Genomic DNA, 17,456 nt, shown 5'->3' on the forward strand with positions numbered 1-17,456 from the left:
ACCGGACCGCAGCGACGCACGGATGCACGCCAAGACCGTAGGATCCTACGCAGTGCCGTAGGGGACCGCACCGCCACTTCCCAGCAAATTAGGGACACTGTTGCTCCTGGGGTATCGGCGAGGACCATTCGCAACTGTCTCCATGAAGCTGGGCTACGGTCCCGCACACCGTTAGGCCGTCTTCCGCTCACGCCCCAACATCGTGCAGCCCGCCCCCAGTGGTGTCGCGACAGGCGTGAATGGAGGGACGAATGGAGACGTGTCGTCTTCAGCGATGAGAGTCGCTTCTGCCTTGGTGCCAATGATGGTCGTATGCGTGTTTGGCGCCGTGCAGGTGAGCGCCACAATCAGGACTGCATACGACCGAGGCACACAGGGCCAACACCCGGCATCATGGTGTGGGGAGCGATCTCCTACACTGGCCGTACACCACTGGTGATCGTCGAGGGGACACTGAATAGTGCACGGTACATCCAAACCGTCATCGAACCCATCGTTCTACCATTCCTAGACCGGCAAGGGAACTTGCTGTTCCAACAGGACAATGCACGTCCGCATGTATCCCGTGCCACCCAACGTGCTCTAGAAGGTGTAAGTCAACTACCCTGGCCAGCAAGATCTCCGGATCTGTCCCCCATTGAGCATGTTTGGGACTGGATGAAGCGTCGTCTCACGCGGTCTGCACGTCCAGCATGAACGCTGGTCCAACTGAGGCGCCAGGTGGAAATGGCATGGCAAGCCGTTCCACAGGACTACATCCAGCATCTCTACGATCGTCTCCATGGGAGAATAGCAGCCTGCATTGCTGCGAAAGTTGGATATACACTGTACTAGTGCCGACATTGTGCATGCTCTGTTGCCTGTGTCTATGTGCCTGTGGTTCTGTCAGTGTGATCATGTGATGTATCTGACCCCAGGAATGTGTCAATAAAGTTTCCCCTTCCTGGGACAATGAATTCACGGTGTTCTTATTTCAATTTCCAGGAGTGTATATGGGTGATGTATCACTGTCATTAACAGATGATAAATTACAGTTGTTTACCCGAGGTGATGTTATATGTCCCATAATACAAATGGTTCAATGGCTCTGAGCACTATGGGACTTAACTTCTGTGGTCGTCAGTCCCCTAGAACTTAGAACTACTTAAACCTAACTAACCTAAGGACATCACACACATCCATGCCCGAGGCAGGATTCGAACCTGCGACCGTAGCAGTCCCCATAATACACAGTAAGGCCCTGAAGTGCTTCGCAAACGTCATTGCAGCCATCAGAAACTGATATATAGCAGTTTCTTGTTGAGTCATCAGCCTTCGGACTGGTTTGATGTGGCCCGCCACGAATTTCTCTCACGTCCCAACCTCTTCAACCACTTGCAACTTACGTCCTTAATTATTTGCTGGATGTATTCAAATCTCTGTCTTCCTCTCGTTTTGGCCCTCTACAGCTCCCTCTAGTACCATGGAAGTCATTCCCTCATGTCTTAGCAGATGTCCTATCATCCTGTCCCTTGCCGGCCGATGTGGCCGTGCGGTTAAAGGCGCTGCAGTCTGGAACTGCAAGACTGCTACGGTCGCAGGTTCGAATCCTGCCTCGGGCATGGATGTTTGAGATGTCCTTAGGTTAGTTAGGTTTAACTAGTTCTAAGTTCTAGGGGACTAATGACCTCAGCAGTTGAGTCCCATAGTGCTCAGAGCCATTTGAGCCATCCTGTCCCTTCTCCTTATCAGTGTTTTCCACATATTCCTTCACTCTCTGATTCTGCACAGAACCTCCTCGTTCCTTACCTTATCAGTCCACATAATTGTCAACATTCGTCTGTAGCCGCACATCTCAAATATTTCGATTCTCTTCTGTTCCGGTTTTCTCACCTTCCATGTTTCACTACCATATAATGCTGTACTCCAAACGTACAGTCTTAGAAATTTCTTCCTCAGATTACGGCCTACGTTTGATACCAGTAGCCCGCATCTCATAGTCGTGCGGTAGCGTTCTCGCTTCCCACGCCTGGGTTCCCGGGTTCGATTCCCGGCGGGGTCAGGGATTTTCTCTGCCTCGTGATGGCTGGGTGTTGTGTGATGTCCTTAGGTTAGTTAGGTTTAAGTAGTTCTAAGTTCTAGGGGACTGATGACCTAAGATGTTAAGTCCCATAGTGCTCAGAGCCATTTGAACCATTTTTTTGATACCAGTAGACTTGTCTCGACCAGGAATTCCTTTGCTAGTGGTATTCTGCTTTTGATGTTGTTCTTGCTCCGTCCGCCACTGGTTATTTTGCTGAGTAGGTAGTAGAATTCCTTAATTTCACCTGCTTCGTGACCATCAGTCCTGATGTTAAGCGTCTCGCTGTTCTCGTTTTTGCTACTTCTCATTACTTTCGTCTTTCTTCGGTTCACTCTCATTGAATATTCTGTACTCATTGTACTTTTCATTCCACTCAGCAGATCATGTAATTCTTCTTTATTTTCACTCAGGATAGAAACGTCATCAGCAAATCGTACCATTGATATCCTTTCACCTTGAATTTTAATTCCGCTCTGAACCTTTATTTTATTTCCATCGTTTCTTCTTCGATGTAGAGATTGAACAGTAGAGGCGGAGGACTACATCCTTGTCTTACAACCTTTTTAATCCGAGCACTTCTCCCTCTCTCTTACCTCTATTGTTTCAGAATTTCGAACATCTCGCACCATTTTACATGGTCGAACTTTTTCTAGGTCGACAAATCCTATGAACGTGCCTTGATTTTTGTTTAGTCTTGCTTGCATTATCAACTGCCGCGTCATAATTGCCCCTCTGGTACCTTTAACTTTCCTAAAGCCAAACTGATCGTAATCTAGCACATCCTCAATTTTCTTTTCCATTGTTCTGTATATTATTCTCGTCATCATTTAGAATGCATGAGCTGTTAAGCTTATTGTGCGACAATTCTCGCACTTGTAAGCTCCTGCAGTCTTGGGAATTGTGTGGATGATATTTTTCTGGAAGTCAGATGGTATGTCGTCAGACTCATACATTCTACACACCAATGTGAACAGTCGTTTTGTTTCCACTTCCCCCAATGATTTTAGAAATTCTGATGAAACGTTATCTATATCCCTTCATCCTTATCTGATCTTAAATACTCCAGTTATCAGTTATTTAAATGCAAAAGTCACTAACATTAACGTCATCAGTTGGTAATCAGTAGAGTGTAAATGCTAGACTTTCTTCAGCTTTAATTGGTCAATTGTAATAAGCGTTCTATTTTAAAGTTTTGACTTCGATTGTAATGAAAACAAGCGAAAAGCGTCAACCGAAAAAAGTTCATAGTTTTGCTATAATACAAAGGAAAGGTGGAGCTACAATTCAGTATTGAATGCACTACCGCCACGAATTTCACATTTACGTACAAATTGAGACACCTATTATTTCCTTTCCTACGATATTTTGCTCAGTTCCTCAAAAACGGCGCTCTCGCTCTCTCTATCTATTGCTTGAGCCTTGTCCCGCACCGAGCGAGGTGGCGCAGTGGTTGGACACTGGACTCGCTTTCGGGAGGACGACGGTTCAATCCCGCGTCCGGCCATCTCGATTTAGGTTTTCCGTGATTTCCCTAAATCAGTCTAGGCAAATGCCGGGATGGTTTCTCTGAAAGGGCACAGTCGACTTCCTTCCCCATCCTTCCCTAATCCGATGAGACCGATGACCACGCAGTCTGGTGTCCTTCCCCAAACCAACCAACCAACCTTGTCCCGCAGTTACGCAGGGTCAGCCATCGTTAATCGGATGTGGCATGTTAATGGTTAAGGGGTGGCCGGATGCCCTTCCTGCCGCCACCCCGAACCCCCCAGGACCGAATTAGTGTACCCCAACTGTCTGTGTCGAGTGTAATCCATAGAATAGTGCGAATGTGTTCAGATGTCTGTGAGCCGTGTAACTGAGGCCGAACATGGAGATCGGCCCAGTATTCACCTAGAGGGATGTGGAAAACTGCCTAAAAACCACATCCAGGATGGCCGGCACACCGGCCCTCGTCGTTAATCCGCCGGGCGGATTCGATCCGGGGCCGGCGCGCCTACCCGAGTCCAGGAAGCAGCGCGTTAGCTCTCTCGGCTACCATGGCGGGTAAAAAAAACGGCGCTCTCGCTATAGAAACGAATTCTTTCTGAATACCAAAGCTTTCCACCGTGACTACAACTATATAGGATGTCGTAGAAGGAACGGTCAATGTTCAGGAATAAGACAGCAAACATAATTCGAAGCAAAAATGTCTGGCAAATATGGGCTATAAAATGCGTACGTTTAGAGCTACAGGGTGGGGCAAATAAAAGCGGTCTGGATAAGAGAGTTCGAGGGTACAAAGAAACACAGCAGAGGGGAGGGGGATGCAGTGCTAACGTGACTACAGCAGATGTTGAAAATGGCCACCAATCGGCACTTTTGGACCCTGGTCAGCAAGTTGTTGAAGGCGGATCGAAGCTGGAGTGTTGGAATTGCTGCAGTCTCATCCGAAAAGTGCTGCTGTAGTTCTTGAAGACTATGAGGGTTGCTGCGATACACCTTAGACTAGAGGGCTCCCTACACAAAGTAATCGCACGCTGACAGATCAGGTGAGCAGCTAAGACCGCGAACAGACTGACCTCTGCTAAAAAATCTGTTAGGCTTGATCACTGTGTAAGTGTGCTCCAAGGCTCGGCTGTCTGTATGGGCAGTTGCTCCATCCAGTTGGAAGCAACTGTAGTCTTTTCCTACTTCCTTAATGGAACAACAAATGATTTCGAATGGTAGGAATGTAACACGTCATTGACAGCGTGTGGTGAAGGAAGGTGGAACCAATAATGCGGAGTGCAGACACTGCACATGAAACCCCAACCTTCTGATCATGGAATGGTGTTTCATGGAAGTTATGCGGATTCTCCGCTGCCCAGAACCTGTGCTTCTGTGAGTTGACATAACTACTCAGGTGAAATCAGGATTGATCAGATGAAAAGAACATATCCATGTCCAAGCCATTCATTTTTGCCTCGATTAACAGCCACTCACAAAGCCGGTGGCACTGAAGAACATCTACTGGTTTTAACAAACACGTGGTAGGGGTGCATGTGCAGGTCCACGTGGAGTATTCGTTCGCACAATTGACGTGTATTGCCGCTCTCTCGCGATAGGTGCCGGGTTGATTTACTAGGACTCTGAAGCATTTTCTGGATAACCGCAGCCACATTCTCTGGTGTGTGGGCACGTTTCGGAATGTTTTTTGACTTGTTCAAAACAAATCCTGTCGGACGCCATTTTCGGACTAGGCATTGCATGCCACTCTTTGCTGACGCTTCGATACCATCAAACTTCTCAGTAAACAACTGGCCACCCCGTTTCCACGACTCTGTTGTCACGTAACTCTCCACATCCAATACCTGCTGCTCCACCGTGAGTACCGTCGTCCGCTTTGACACAGCTCGCACTACGCTCTGAACCGGTATGGATCACGTGGCGGAGGTATATGTAGTGTGCCCGTCGCGGGGTGTGGTTGTATGCGTACATTAACGTCCTGGCCACTTTCATTTACCCCACCCTATTGTGAAACATCTCTTCTAATGTATGCTCTTTGTTTTCCATATTTTGAGAGGAGGTCGTATGAATCAAAACAAGAAGAAAAGTTCAGTAAACATGGGCTCTAAAATTCATACATTAACAGCCACGAGTACTTGTTCAGTAGAAGAGATGTGCTTCACAACAGCGAAGATCAACAGGTGGTCGTAGCTCTTAGGGCATTCACTTCATTGCCTACGTTTACTGGAGGTTTTTTTTTTTTTTTTTTTTGTTTTGTGTTGAAACGAAAGAGCTTGCAGCATATTTGCTTCAGGAATGCATTTTAGAGCCCATGTTTATCAGATATTTTTGCTTCATATGATCTTTCTGCTCATATCCCCAAATGTTGACATTTTCCCTTGGAACATCTTGTACAGTGTTGCATTCTATGTGCCGATTATTAGCGCCAAAAAATTGTAATGTAGCGTTGATAGCCTATGCGCGTTATTTTGTGTTCTCACCTATTACCTCTAGTGTAAACGCTTATTCAAAGTATAGTCAATGATTGTGAACACTTGCGAATTACCTGAGAATGCTGTTTCCTTCCGTGTGCTCAGGTGTAAACCAAACTTGAGAAGCGTACTTTATGCGCTTCTGATTTTGTTTTATTTTGTCCATCTTTGCATGAATATACAATTTACTGCTTCAATGGCTGCCGTCGCCCATTCTCAGACCACACACCTCGTTCTTAACCTTAGCTAGTTGTGCAACACGATGGAAAAAGGAATGAATAGCTTTGCACAAGAAATTACGAAGAACTTAAATTGGAAGGAACGTATAGGAAATACAGTGAGGAAGGCGAGCCTAAGATTGCGTTTAAGAGCACGTTTCGTACTATCGAGGAATGACGGAGAGAGAGTCACGGATTGATACAGCATTCGGGGTGGAAATCACCTGTTTTTCGATACAGCGAGATCTTCTCACGAAATTTGATTCACCAGCTTTTTCCTCCGAATGCCGAGCTACGTGGCGAGAAACGATCATCATAATAATATAAGGGTAATCAGAGCTCGTACGGAAAGAAACAGCTGTTCGTTTTATCAACTCACTGTTCGAGAGTGGACTAATAGACAATCAGTGTGAAGGTAGTTCGATAACCCTCTGCCAGGCACTTACGTTTGGTATGCAGACTAACCATGTAGATATACAGGGTGGTCGATTGATCGTGACCAGGCCAAATATCTCACGAAATAAGCGTCAAACGGAAAAACTACAAAGAACGAAACTTGTCTAGCTTGAAGGGGGAGACCAGATGGCGCTATGGGTGGCGCACTAAATGGCACTGCCATAGGTCAAACGGAGATCAACTGCGTTTTTTTTAATAAGAACCCCCATTTTTATTACATATTCGTGTAGTGCGTAAAGAAAGATGAATGATTTAGTTGGACCACTTTTTTCAATTCGTGATAGATGGCGCTGTAATAGTCACAAACATATGGCTCACAATTTTAGACGAACACTTGGCAACAGGTAGGTTATTTAAATTAAAATACAGAACGTAGGTACGTTTCAACATTTTATTTCGGCTCTTCAAATGAGGTACATGTACCTTGTGAACTTATTTCTGAGAACGTATCCTGTTACAGCGTGATTCCCTGTAAATACCACATCAATGCAATAAATGCTCAAAATTATGTCCGACAACCTCAATGCATTTGGCAATACGTGTAACGACATTCCTCTCAACAGCGAGTAGTTCGCCTTCCGTAATGTTCGCACATGCATTGACAATGCGCTGACGCATGTTGTCAGGCGTTGTCGGTGGATCACGATAGCAAATATCCTTCAACTTTCCCCACAGAAAGAAATCCGGGGACATCAGATCCGGTGTACGTACGGGCCACGGTATGGTGCTTCGACGACCAATCCACCTGTCATGAAATATGCTATTCAGTACCGCTTCAAATGCACGCGAGCTATGTGCCGGACATCCATCACGTTGGAAGTAAATCGCCATTCTGCCATGCAGTGAAACATCTTGTAGTAACATCGGTAGAACATTACGTAGGAAATCACCATACATTGCACCATTTAGATCGTCATCGATAAAATGGGGGCCAATTATCCTTCCTCCCATAATGCTGCACTATACATTAACCCGCCAAGGCCGTAGATGTTCCACTTTTCGCAGCCATCGTGGATTTTCCGTTGCCCAATAGTGCATACTATGCCGGTTTACGTTACCGCTGTTGGTGAATGACGCTTCGTCGCTAAATAGAACGCGTGCAAAAACTCTGTCATCGTTCTGTAATTTCTCTTGTGCCCAGTGGCAGACGTTCAAAGTCGTCGCCATGCAATTCCTGGTGCGTAGAAATATGGACGGGTGCAATCGATGTTGATGTATCATTCTCAACACCGATGTTTTTGAGATTCCCGATTCTCGCCCTGTTCTTCTGATGCCGATGCGTAGATTAGCCGCGACAGCAGCTAAAACACCTACTTGGGCATCGTCATTTGTTGCAGGTACTGGTGGCTTTTCACATGAGGCTGAACACTTCCTGTTTCCTTAAACAACGCAACTATCCGGCGAACGGTCTGGACGCTTAAATGATGTCATCCAGGATGCCGAGCAGCACACGCCCGTTGGGCATTCTGATCACAATAGCCATACATGAACAGACGTATTGTATCACGAAGCAAATACCGTCCGCACTGGCGGAATGTTACGTGATACCACGTACTTATACGTTTGTGACTATTACAGCGCCATCTATCACAAAGCGAAAAAAATGGTCCAACTAAAACATTCATATTTCTTTACGTACTACATGAATATGTAATAAAAAATGGGGGTTCCTATTTTTAAAAAAACGCAGCTGATATCCGTTTTACCTATGGCAGCGCCATCTAGCGGGCCAACCATAACGCCATCTGGTTTCCCCTTTCAAGCCAGACGAGTTTCCTTCTTTGTAGTTTTTTGGTTTGATGCTTATGTCGTGAAATGTTTGGCCCGGTCACTGTCAATGGACCACCCTGTATAACTCACATCGTCCATGGAAGAACCAAAGTACTTCCTTCTTTTGTTCTTCTCTTTAACTTTTCCTGCGTAATACATGACTGGGAAACAAGCGACACCTGCCATTTCATTTCAGTAACTGCCAATGCTGTTTTATTTTTATCTTCGTTCTTATCCTTGATCATAGTTGTGGAAACTCACGATACAGAGAGATAAATTGGAGTAAAAGTCTTCTCTGGTCCATTTTAACACGGGTAATGTATCACGAAGCAAATACCGTCCGCACTGGCGGAATGTTACGTGATACCACGTACTTACACGTTTGTGACTATTACAGCGCCACCTTTCACAAAAAAAGTGGTCCAACTAAAACATTCATATTTCTTTACGTACTACACGAAAATGTAATTAAACGGTAGTTTCAATTTAAAAAAACGCAGTTGATATCTGTTTGACCTATGGTAACGCCATCTAGCGAGCCAACCATAGCGCCATCTGCTTTCCCCCTTAAAGCTAGACGAGTTTCGTTCTTTATAGTTTTTTCGTTTGATGCTTATTTCGTGAGATATTTGGCCCAGTCACTATCAATGGACCACCTTGTAGATGTATTCGTTGAAGTATAAGAGTAGAGACATAGGTCGTCTTATCAATGACAGTATTTGTTGTTCAGATTTTGACTTTCTTGTGGTAAGCTCAAAAATGGTTCAAATGGGTCTGAGCACTATGGGACTTAACATCTGAGGTCATCAGTCCCCTAGAACTTAGAACTAGTTAAACCTAACTAACGTAAGGACATCACACACATCCATGCCCGAAGCAGGATTCGAACCTGCCACCATAGCGATCGCACGGTTCCAGACTGAAGGGCCTCGAACCGCTCGGCCACTGCGCCCGGCTGTAAAAAGCTATTCGTGCCTTTTGGCACGATGTCGCATAGCTATCTACGGTTAAAAACAGGGCCTGTGGTTTGAGAATGGGCGAGTGAACCCTATACCGGTAACAACTGCAGCTATAAACTGTACATTCATGAACCAGAGACGGCCAAAATAAAAATTTGCCACAATACTATATAGTTGCGCGCTTACGATTTCGAAGCAGCACACTCCGAATCGGCAAGTGTTGATACGTTACCTTCTTCATCTCGGCCCGGTAGTCGCGGAAGTGCTGCTCCGGGCTGGAGAGCTCCTCTGGCCTCCAGAGCCTCCTGCTGGCCACGCTGAAGAAAAGCATGGTGGTCAGGTTGAAGGGCAGGCTCATCACCGGCATCGGTACCTGCACGGCAGAACAGAGGCACCGCTGCTTACATCGGTGGCAGGTATCGAGCTGTGTGACTGCGGGGCAGAAATGCTCAACAGAGAACCGTGACGGGCTCAACGATTCTACTGAGACACGCAACTCTTCACCTGGTAAAGAGGTAGTTGTTGTGTCCCCCAGAAGACAAGCAACACAGCCATACATAGAAGAGTGCCGGGCGGCCTACAATTCGGGTGCAGCTGAATTGAAGCTACCCTCCAGTACGGGGCCCACGAGAAAGACAGGCCGTGGCTCGTACTTCACATCACGTGACACTGCAGGTCACGAGTGCCAGCAGCAATTTCTGGCTGGGAGCAAGTAACCACTTCATACGAGTTTAATAATTGTTGAATGCTCGTTTAAATACACGTAAGCTCTCGACAGCATACGAGAAATTTGAGAAATAGTGGTACCTTTTCAATTACGTATTGATTTCCCTTGGACCCTGCACAGAGCCGAAGTTTCTCGAAGTGTGGCGGACAATGCGACTAGTGTGACGTCACGAGTTCTTTGCAGGGCAGGTACATCCCGTTGGCCCCGCTCCAGTAAGGATGACGCTTATCGATGAAACAACCGGTTTCTGCTGTATCCGTCTTCTTCGACGCCAGTTTAACCTGACTGTTGAAATCGCTCAAAATAACCGGTTTCTGAAATATCCAATTTGCGGTTTTTTATTCATATTATTTCCCGTAATAAACGCAGAAATCGAGCAAAGATGCAAAAATTTTGATTGCCTTAGTTTCACAATACATAGAATGAAAATATTAAATTAACTAGGTAAATAAAGAACCATTTAATTCGTCGACTGTTCGCTGCTTTTTTTCGAAAAGCGATACGTGATTAAAAACTTCAAAAAAATCACCAGTATTCTCCTACAGATCCTAATTTTTTCAAACTCTGATCAAAAATCCGCTCTTAATATACACTGAAAAGCGAAAGAAACCGATACACCTGCCTAATATCGTGTAGTGTCCTCATAAATACGATCTAAAATTCAGACTGGCAATGGCAAGGAAAGCGTTTCTGAAGAAGAGAAATTTGTCAACATCGAGTATAGATTTAAGTGTCAGGAAGTCGTCTCTGAAAGTATTTGTATGGAGTATAGCCATGTATGGAACCGAAACATGGACGGTAATTAGTTTGGACAAAAAGAGAATAGAAGCTTTCGAAATGTGGTGCTACAGAAGAATGCTGAAGATTAGATGGGTAGATCACATAACTAAGAGGTGTTTGTGGCACAGCTTGAGTAGAAGAAGGGACCGGTTAGTAGGACATGTTCTGAGGCATCAAGGGATTACCAATTTCGTATTGGAGGGCAGCGTGGAGGGTAAAAATCGTAGAGGGAGACCAAGAGATGAATACACTAAACAGATTCAGAAGGATGTAGGTTGCAGTAGCTACTGGGAGATGAAGAAGCTTGCACAGGGTAGAGTAGCAAGGAGAGCTGCATCAAACCAGTCTCAGGACTGAAGACCACAACAGCAACAACAATAACAATCCTTATTGCCATCTTTTTTTTTATTTTGTTACCCAACCGTATTTGGCCTTGTGACAAGGCTGTGTAGTTGACTTGTGCCAGCGGGCTACCTCGTAACAGCGACCACTTTCTGTAGCAGGCGATTCTCTTCCTGCAACATTTATACACTACTGGCCATTAAAATTGCTACACCACGAAGATGACGTGCTACAGACGGGAAATTTAACGGACGGGAAGAAGATGCTGTGATATGCAAATGATTAGCTTTTCTGAGCATTCACACCAGGTTGGCGCCGGTGGCGACACCTACAGCTTGCTGACATGAGGAAAGTTTCCCACCGATTTCTCATACACAAAGAGCGGTTGAGTGACGTTGCTGGTGAAAAGTTGTTGTGATGCCTCTTGTAAGGAGGAGAAATGCGTACCATCACGTTTCCGACTTTGATAAAGGTCGGATTGTAGCCTATCGCGATTGCGGTTTATCATATCGCGACATTGCTGCTCGCATTGGTCGAGATCCAATAACTGTTAGCAGAATATGGAATCGGTGGGTTCAGGAGGGTAATACGGAACGCCGTGCTGGATCCCAACGGCCTCGTATCACTAGCAGTCGAGATGACAGGCATCTTATCCGCATGGCTGTAACGGATCGTGCACCCACGTCTCGATTCCTGAGTCAGCAGATGGGGACGTTTGCAAGACAACGTTTGCAGCAGGTGGACTATCAGCTCGGAGACCATGGCTGTGGTTACCCTTGACGCTCATCATACACAGGTGCGCCTGCGGTGCTGTACTCAACGACGAACCCGGGTGCACGAATGGCAAAACGTCAGTTTTCAGATGAATCCAAGTTCTGTTTACAGCATCATGATGGTCGCATCCGTGTTTGGTGACATCGCTGTGAACGCACATTGGAAGCCTGTATTCGTCATCGCCATACTGGCGTATCACCCAGCGTGATGGTATCGGGCGCCATTGGTTACGCGTCTCGCTCAGCTCTTGTTCGCATTGACGGCACTGTGAACAGTGGACGTTACATTTCAGATGTGTTACGGCCCGTGGCTCTAACCTTCATTCGCTCCCTGCGAAACCCTACATTTCAGTAGGATAATGCACGACCGCATGTTGCAGCCCATGTACGGGCCTTTCTGGATACAAGAAATGTTCGACTGTTGCCCTAGGCAGCACACTCTCCAGATCTCTCACCAATTTAAAACGTCTGGTCAATGGTGGGCGAGCAACTGGCTCGTCACAATACGCCAGTCACTACTCTTGATGAACTGTGGTATGGTATTGAAGCTGCATGGGCAACTGTACCTGTAGACGCATCCAAGCTCAGTTTGACTCAATGCCCAGGCGTATCAAGGCCGTTATTACGGCCAGAAGTGAATGTTCTGGGTACTGATTTCTCAGGATCTATGCACCCGAATTGCGTGAAAATGTAATCACATGTCAGTTCTAGTAAAATATATTTGTCCAATGAATACCCGTTTATCATCTGCATTTCTTCTTGGTGTAGCAATTTTAATGGCCAGTAGTGTATGTTTGAGGGCAGGAGCATCTGGCGCATGAAACAGTACTCACGGAGGACATGGCGGGCTCGACGGCGGAGAAGAGGGCGACGGAGAAGGCGGCCGCCGCCAGCGCCACCCCCTGCGACAGCGGCGACCACACGAACAGGAAGCCGCAGAGCGCGCCGTGCGTCAGCATCGCGTTGAACGTCCAGCCCGCAGAGTAGATGCCCTCCAGCGGCGCGCCCACCAGCAGCGCTGCGGAACACATGGGACAGCTGGTGACGTCACTGCGAGGACAGGGGGCCCGCTGATGACGTCACTGCGAGGACGGGGGGCCCGCTTCTCCCAGAGAGTCAGCACGCGGTCGGAGTGGCATGTAAGTCGCGATTAAACTTACTGGTAGGTTAAAACTGAGTATTGGAATGGGGTTCGAACCTGGGACCTTGCCTTCCAGGGCCCAAGCTTTGGGTCCTCAGCTATCCAGTGTAAACCGAGACCCATGGACTTTACTATTCTATATACACTTTTCTACATCTACATCTACATATATACTCCGCTAGCCACCACGCAGTGTGTGGCGGAGGGCACAATTCGCGCCAAAGTGTGAGGCCCAACTCGCTTTATTTGTTCATGAGACCCAGAATATATTGGATAGAGGCTCCCAGGTTGATGCCATTTTCCTTGACTTCCGGAAGGCATTCGATACAGTTCCGCACTGTCGCCTGATAAACAAAGTAAGAGCCTACGAAATATCGGACCAGCTGTGTGGCTGGATTGAAGAGTTTTTAGCAAACAGAACACAGCATGTTGTCATCAATGGAGAGACGTCTACAGACGTTAAAGTAACCTCTGGCGTGCTACAGGGGAGTGTTATGGGACCATTGCTTTTCACAATATATATAAATGACCAAGTAGATAGTGTTGGAAGTTCCGTGCGGCTTTTCGTGGATGATGCTGTAGTATACAGAGAAGTTGCAGCATTAGAAAATTGCAGCGAAATGCAGGAAGATCTGCAGCGGATAGGCACTTGGTGCAGGGAGTGGCAACTGACCCTTAACATAGACAAATGTAATGTATTGCGAATACATAGAAAGAAGGATCCTTTATTGTATGATTATATGATAGCAGAACAAACACTGGTAGCAGTTACTTCTGTAAAATATGTGGGAGTGTGCGTGCGGAACGATTTGAAGTGGAGTGATCATATAAAATTAATTGTTGGTAAGGCAGGTATCAGGTTGAGATTCATTGGGAGAGTCCTTAGAAAATGTAGTCCATCAACAAAGGAGGTGGCTTACAAAACACTCGTTCGACATATACTTGAGTATTGCTCATCAGTGTGGGATCCATACCAGGTCGGGTTGACAGAGGAGATAGAGAAGATGCAAAGTAGAGCGGCGCGTTTCGTCACAGGGTTATTTGGTAGCGTTACGGAGATGTTTAGCAAACTCAAGTGGCAGACTCTGCAAGTGAGGCGCTCTGCATCGCGGTGTAGCTTGCTGACCAGGTTTCGAGAAGGTACTTTTCTGGATGAGGTATCGAATATATTGGTTCCCCCTACTTATACCTCCCGAGGAGATCACGAATGTAAAATTAGAGAGATTCGAGTGCGCACGGAGGCTTTCCGGCAGTCGTTCTTCCCGCGAACCATACAGGAAAGGGAGGTAATGACAGTGGCACGTAAAGTGCCCTCCGCCACAAAGCGAACCATACAGGAAAGGGAGGTAATGACAGTGGCACGTAAAGTGCCCGCCGCCACACACCGTTGGGTGGCTTGCGGAGTATAAATGTAGATGTAGATGTGAAAGTCGTATTTCCTCCCTTCTGTTCCACTCGCCCATGGCCCGAGGGAAAAACGACTGTCTGAACGCCTCAGTACGAGCTCTTATTTCCCTTATTAATTTGAATGATGATCATTACGCCGTTTCCTCCTTTCCGGCTAAATGAGACAGTAAGACGTTATACTAGTGGCTAGAAGGAGAGGGAAAAACTAACAGCTGATGTAGAAGTACTAAACTTGTACTACATAAACTGGAGACTGTGCCCAAACCCAAGTAAAATAGAACATTTCTCCTTCCATTTAAATAACCGACTGACAAACACGGAACTTAACCTTCTGCAGAGTTCGCGATAAACACAACAAATATTCCAGATATCTAGGCATAATTCATGACAAGTCGCTTACCTTCAAAAACACCTTGAACTAAACAGCGCCGGCCGAAGTGGCCGTGCGGTTAATGGCGCTGCAGTCTGGAACCGCAAGACCACTACGGTCGCAGGTTCGAATCCTGCCTCGGGCATGGATGTTTGTGATGTCCTTAGGTTAGTTAGGTTTAACTAGTTCTAAGTTCTAGGGGACTAATGACCTCAGCAGTTGAGTCCCATAGTGCTCAGAGCCATTAGAACCATTATTAGAACTAAATAGCCAGCAACTGAAAACTCGAAATAACATCATTGGCAGCGGATGTACTCCTAATTACACTACGCACTGCAGAGCAAACACTGGTCTACACTGTGGCGAAGTAATGACCCCTTGCATGCAGTAGAAACACGATGTGAAGAAAATTGACGTCCAAATCTATGAAACTATAATAATAATAATAATAATAATATGAACGGCAAAGTCGACCCCACTAGCATGGCTTCATGTCCTGTTAAATAATACTCCATCAGAAATCCGAAAAAAGTTGACAACAATCCAGGAACGGCAAAAAATAGATATACCTAGACATGGCAAGACTCACGCCCATAAACCAAGTACTAGATGAATGCTGTGGAGATCGCCTGAAATCAAGAGCACCAACATGGAAAGACAGAACACTTGCCCATCTACGGCAACCATAAATCCAGAAAAACTAAGTGAAACAACAGTGACGTTACCCGCCACAACATAGAAGACAGTGTCTAAAAAGAGCAGACTGAGCCACTGGGAAAACATGCGTTGTATAAATCATAACTTCGTTAATTGAAATCATAGTGAATATACACACTATGTCGGCACTGCCTTACTTCTAGTCAGTTCCAGTGGCACGGTGAATTTTATAAGCAAGCTGATGGTGTCACCTGCGATCCTTAATTTTTATATGGAAAAAATCAGTCAGCCCTAGAAAATGCAAATAAGAAACCATGTCGATGGTATCGGTTTGTTGGCGATACACTCCTAGTTTGGACACATGGTAAAAAAGCTTTAGACGAATTCTTTTGTTATTTCCGAGTTCTGAACCCAAAAATCCAGTTTAGGTTCCAATGGCTCTGAGCACTATGCGACTTAACTTCTGAGGTCATCAGTCGCCTAAGAACTAATTAAACCTAACTAACCTAAGGACATCACACACATCCATGCCCGAGGCAGGATTCGAACCTGCGACCGTAGCCGTCTCTCGGCTCCAGACTGTAGCGCCTAGAACCGCACGGCCACTCCGGCCGGCATGTGATTATTACAGCGCCATCTGTCACCAAGCGCAAAAAGTGGTCCAACTAAAACATTCACACTTCTTTTCTATGGAAAATAGAATGCAATATACTTCTCGGATGTTATAGTAATAAGACAAGCTGATCAGAAGTTGAAACATAAGGAATTTCTGAAATCACAGATAGATATTCGCATAAGAACTCCAACCATCATCCGCAACAAAAGAGAGGTGTCACTAAAAGTCTTGTAGACAGAGCCAAGAGAATGGCCACTCCGGAACACACAGACGCCGTATTCAAACATCTGTAGCAGGTTTTCGAAAAAAAGGCTATTTAAACAGAGAAGTTAATAGGATTCTGTGACCGAGCAACAGTAAGAAAAGGGACACTGATAAAATATAGCGATGGAAGAACACGGTTTCTAAACCTTTTATCAAAAAAGCAACTGATCAGGTCGACACAGAAACATGACATCAGATCACTAAGAAAATATGTGAAGCACACCGACCAGCAAAGTGCAAATCGCTTGATACGGGCAAGTCTTCAGGTCTAGATTGTATACCGATTAGGTTCCTTTCAGATTACGCTGATGCAGTGGCTCCCTGCTTAGCAATCATATACAACCGCTCGCTCACCGATAGATCTGTACCTACAGATTGGAAAATTGCGCAGGTCGCACCAGTGTTTAAGAAGGGTAGTAGGAGTAATCCATCGAACTACAGACCTATATCATTGACGTCGGTTTGCAGGAGAGTTTTGGAGCATATACTGTATTCAAACATTATGAATCACCTCGAAGGGAACGATCTATTGATACGTAATCAGCATAGTTTCAGAAAACATCGTTCTTGTGCACGAAGTAATGGCCGCTATCGACAGGGGATCTCAAGTTGATTCCGTATTTCTAGATTTCCTGAAAGCTTTTGACACCGTTCCTCACAAGCGACTTCTAATCAAGCTGCGGGCCTATGGGGTATCGTCTCAGCTGTGCGACTGGATTCGTGATTTCCTGTCAGGAAGGTCGCAGTTCGTAGTAATAGACGGCAAATCATCGAGTAAAACTGAAGTGATATCAGGTGTTCCCCAGGGAAGCGTCCTGGGACCTCTGCAGTTCCTGATCTACATATATGACCTGGGTGACAATCTGAGCAGTTCTCTTAGGTTGTTCGCAGATGATGCTGTAATTTACCGTCTAGTAAGGTCATCCGAATACCAGTATCAGTTGCAAAGCGATTTAGA

The 17,456-nt window shown here is 45.9% G+C and overlaps 1 protein-coding gene across 1 annotated transcript in view; it reads right to left on the reverse strand.

Annotated features, from left to right (window-relative positions):
* LOC126427928 (uncharacterized) overlaps positions 1-17,456 on the reverse strand; it is a 153,676-nt gene that overhangs the window by 12,630 nt on the left and 123,590 nt on the right. The window contains exons 7-8 of the mRNA XM_050089822.1: positions 12,877-13,061; positions 9,654-9,794 (exon numbers count right to left, since the gene is read on the reverse strand). Coding sequence (XP_049945779.1) covers positions 9,654-9,794; positions 12,877-13,061 — 326 coding nt within the window. The remainder of the gene's footprint in view (positions 1-9,653; positions 9,795-12,876; positions 13,062-17,456) is intronic.

The sequence above is a fragment of the Schistocerca serialis genome, chromosome 12, assembly GCF_023864345.2.
Source record: "Schistocerca serialis cubense isolate TAMUIC-IGC-003099 chromosome 12, iqSchSeri2.2, whole genome shotgun sequence".
In the NCBI taxonomy this organism is placed as follows: Eukaryota; Metazoa; Arthropoda; class Insecta; order Orthoptera; family Acrididae; genus Schistocerca; species Schistocerca serialis.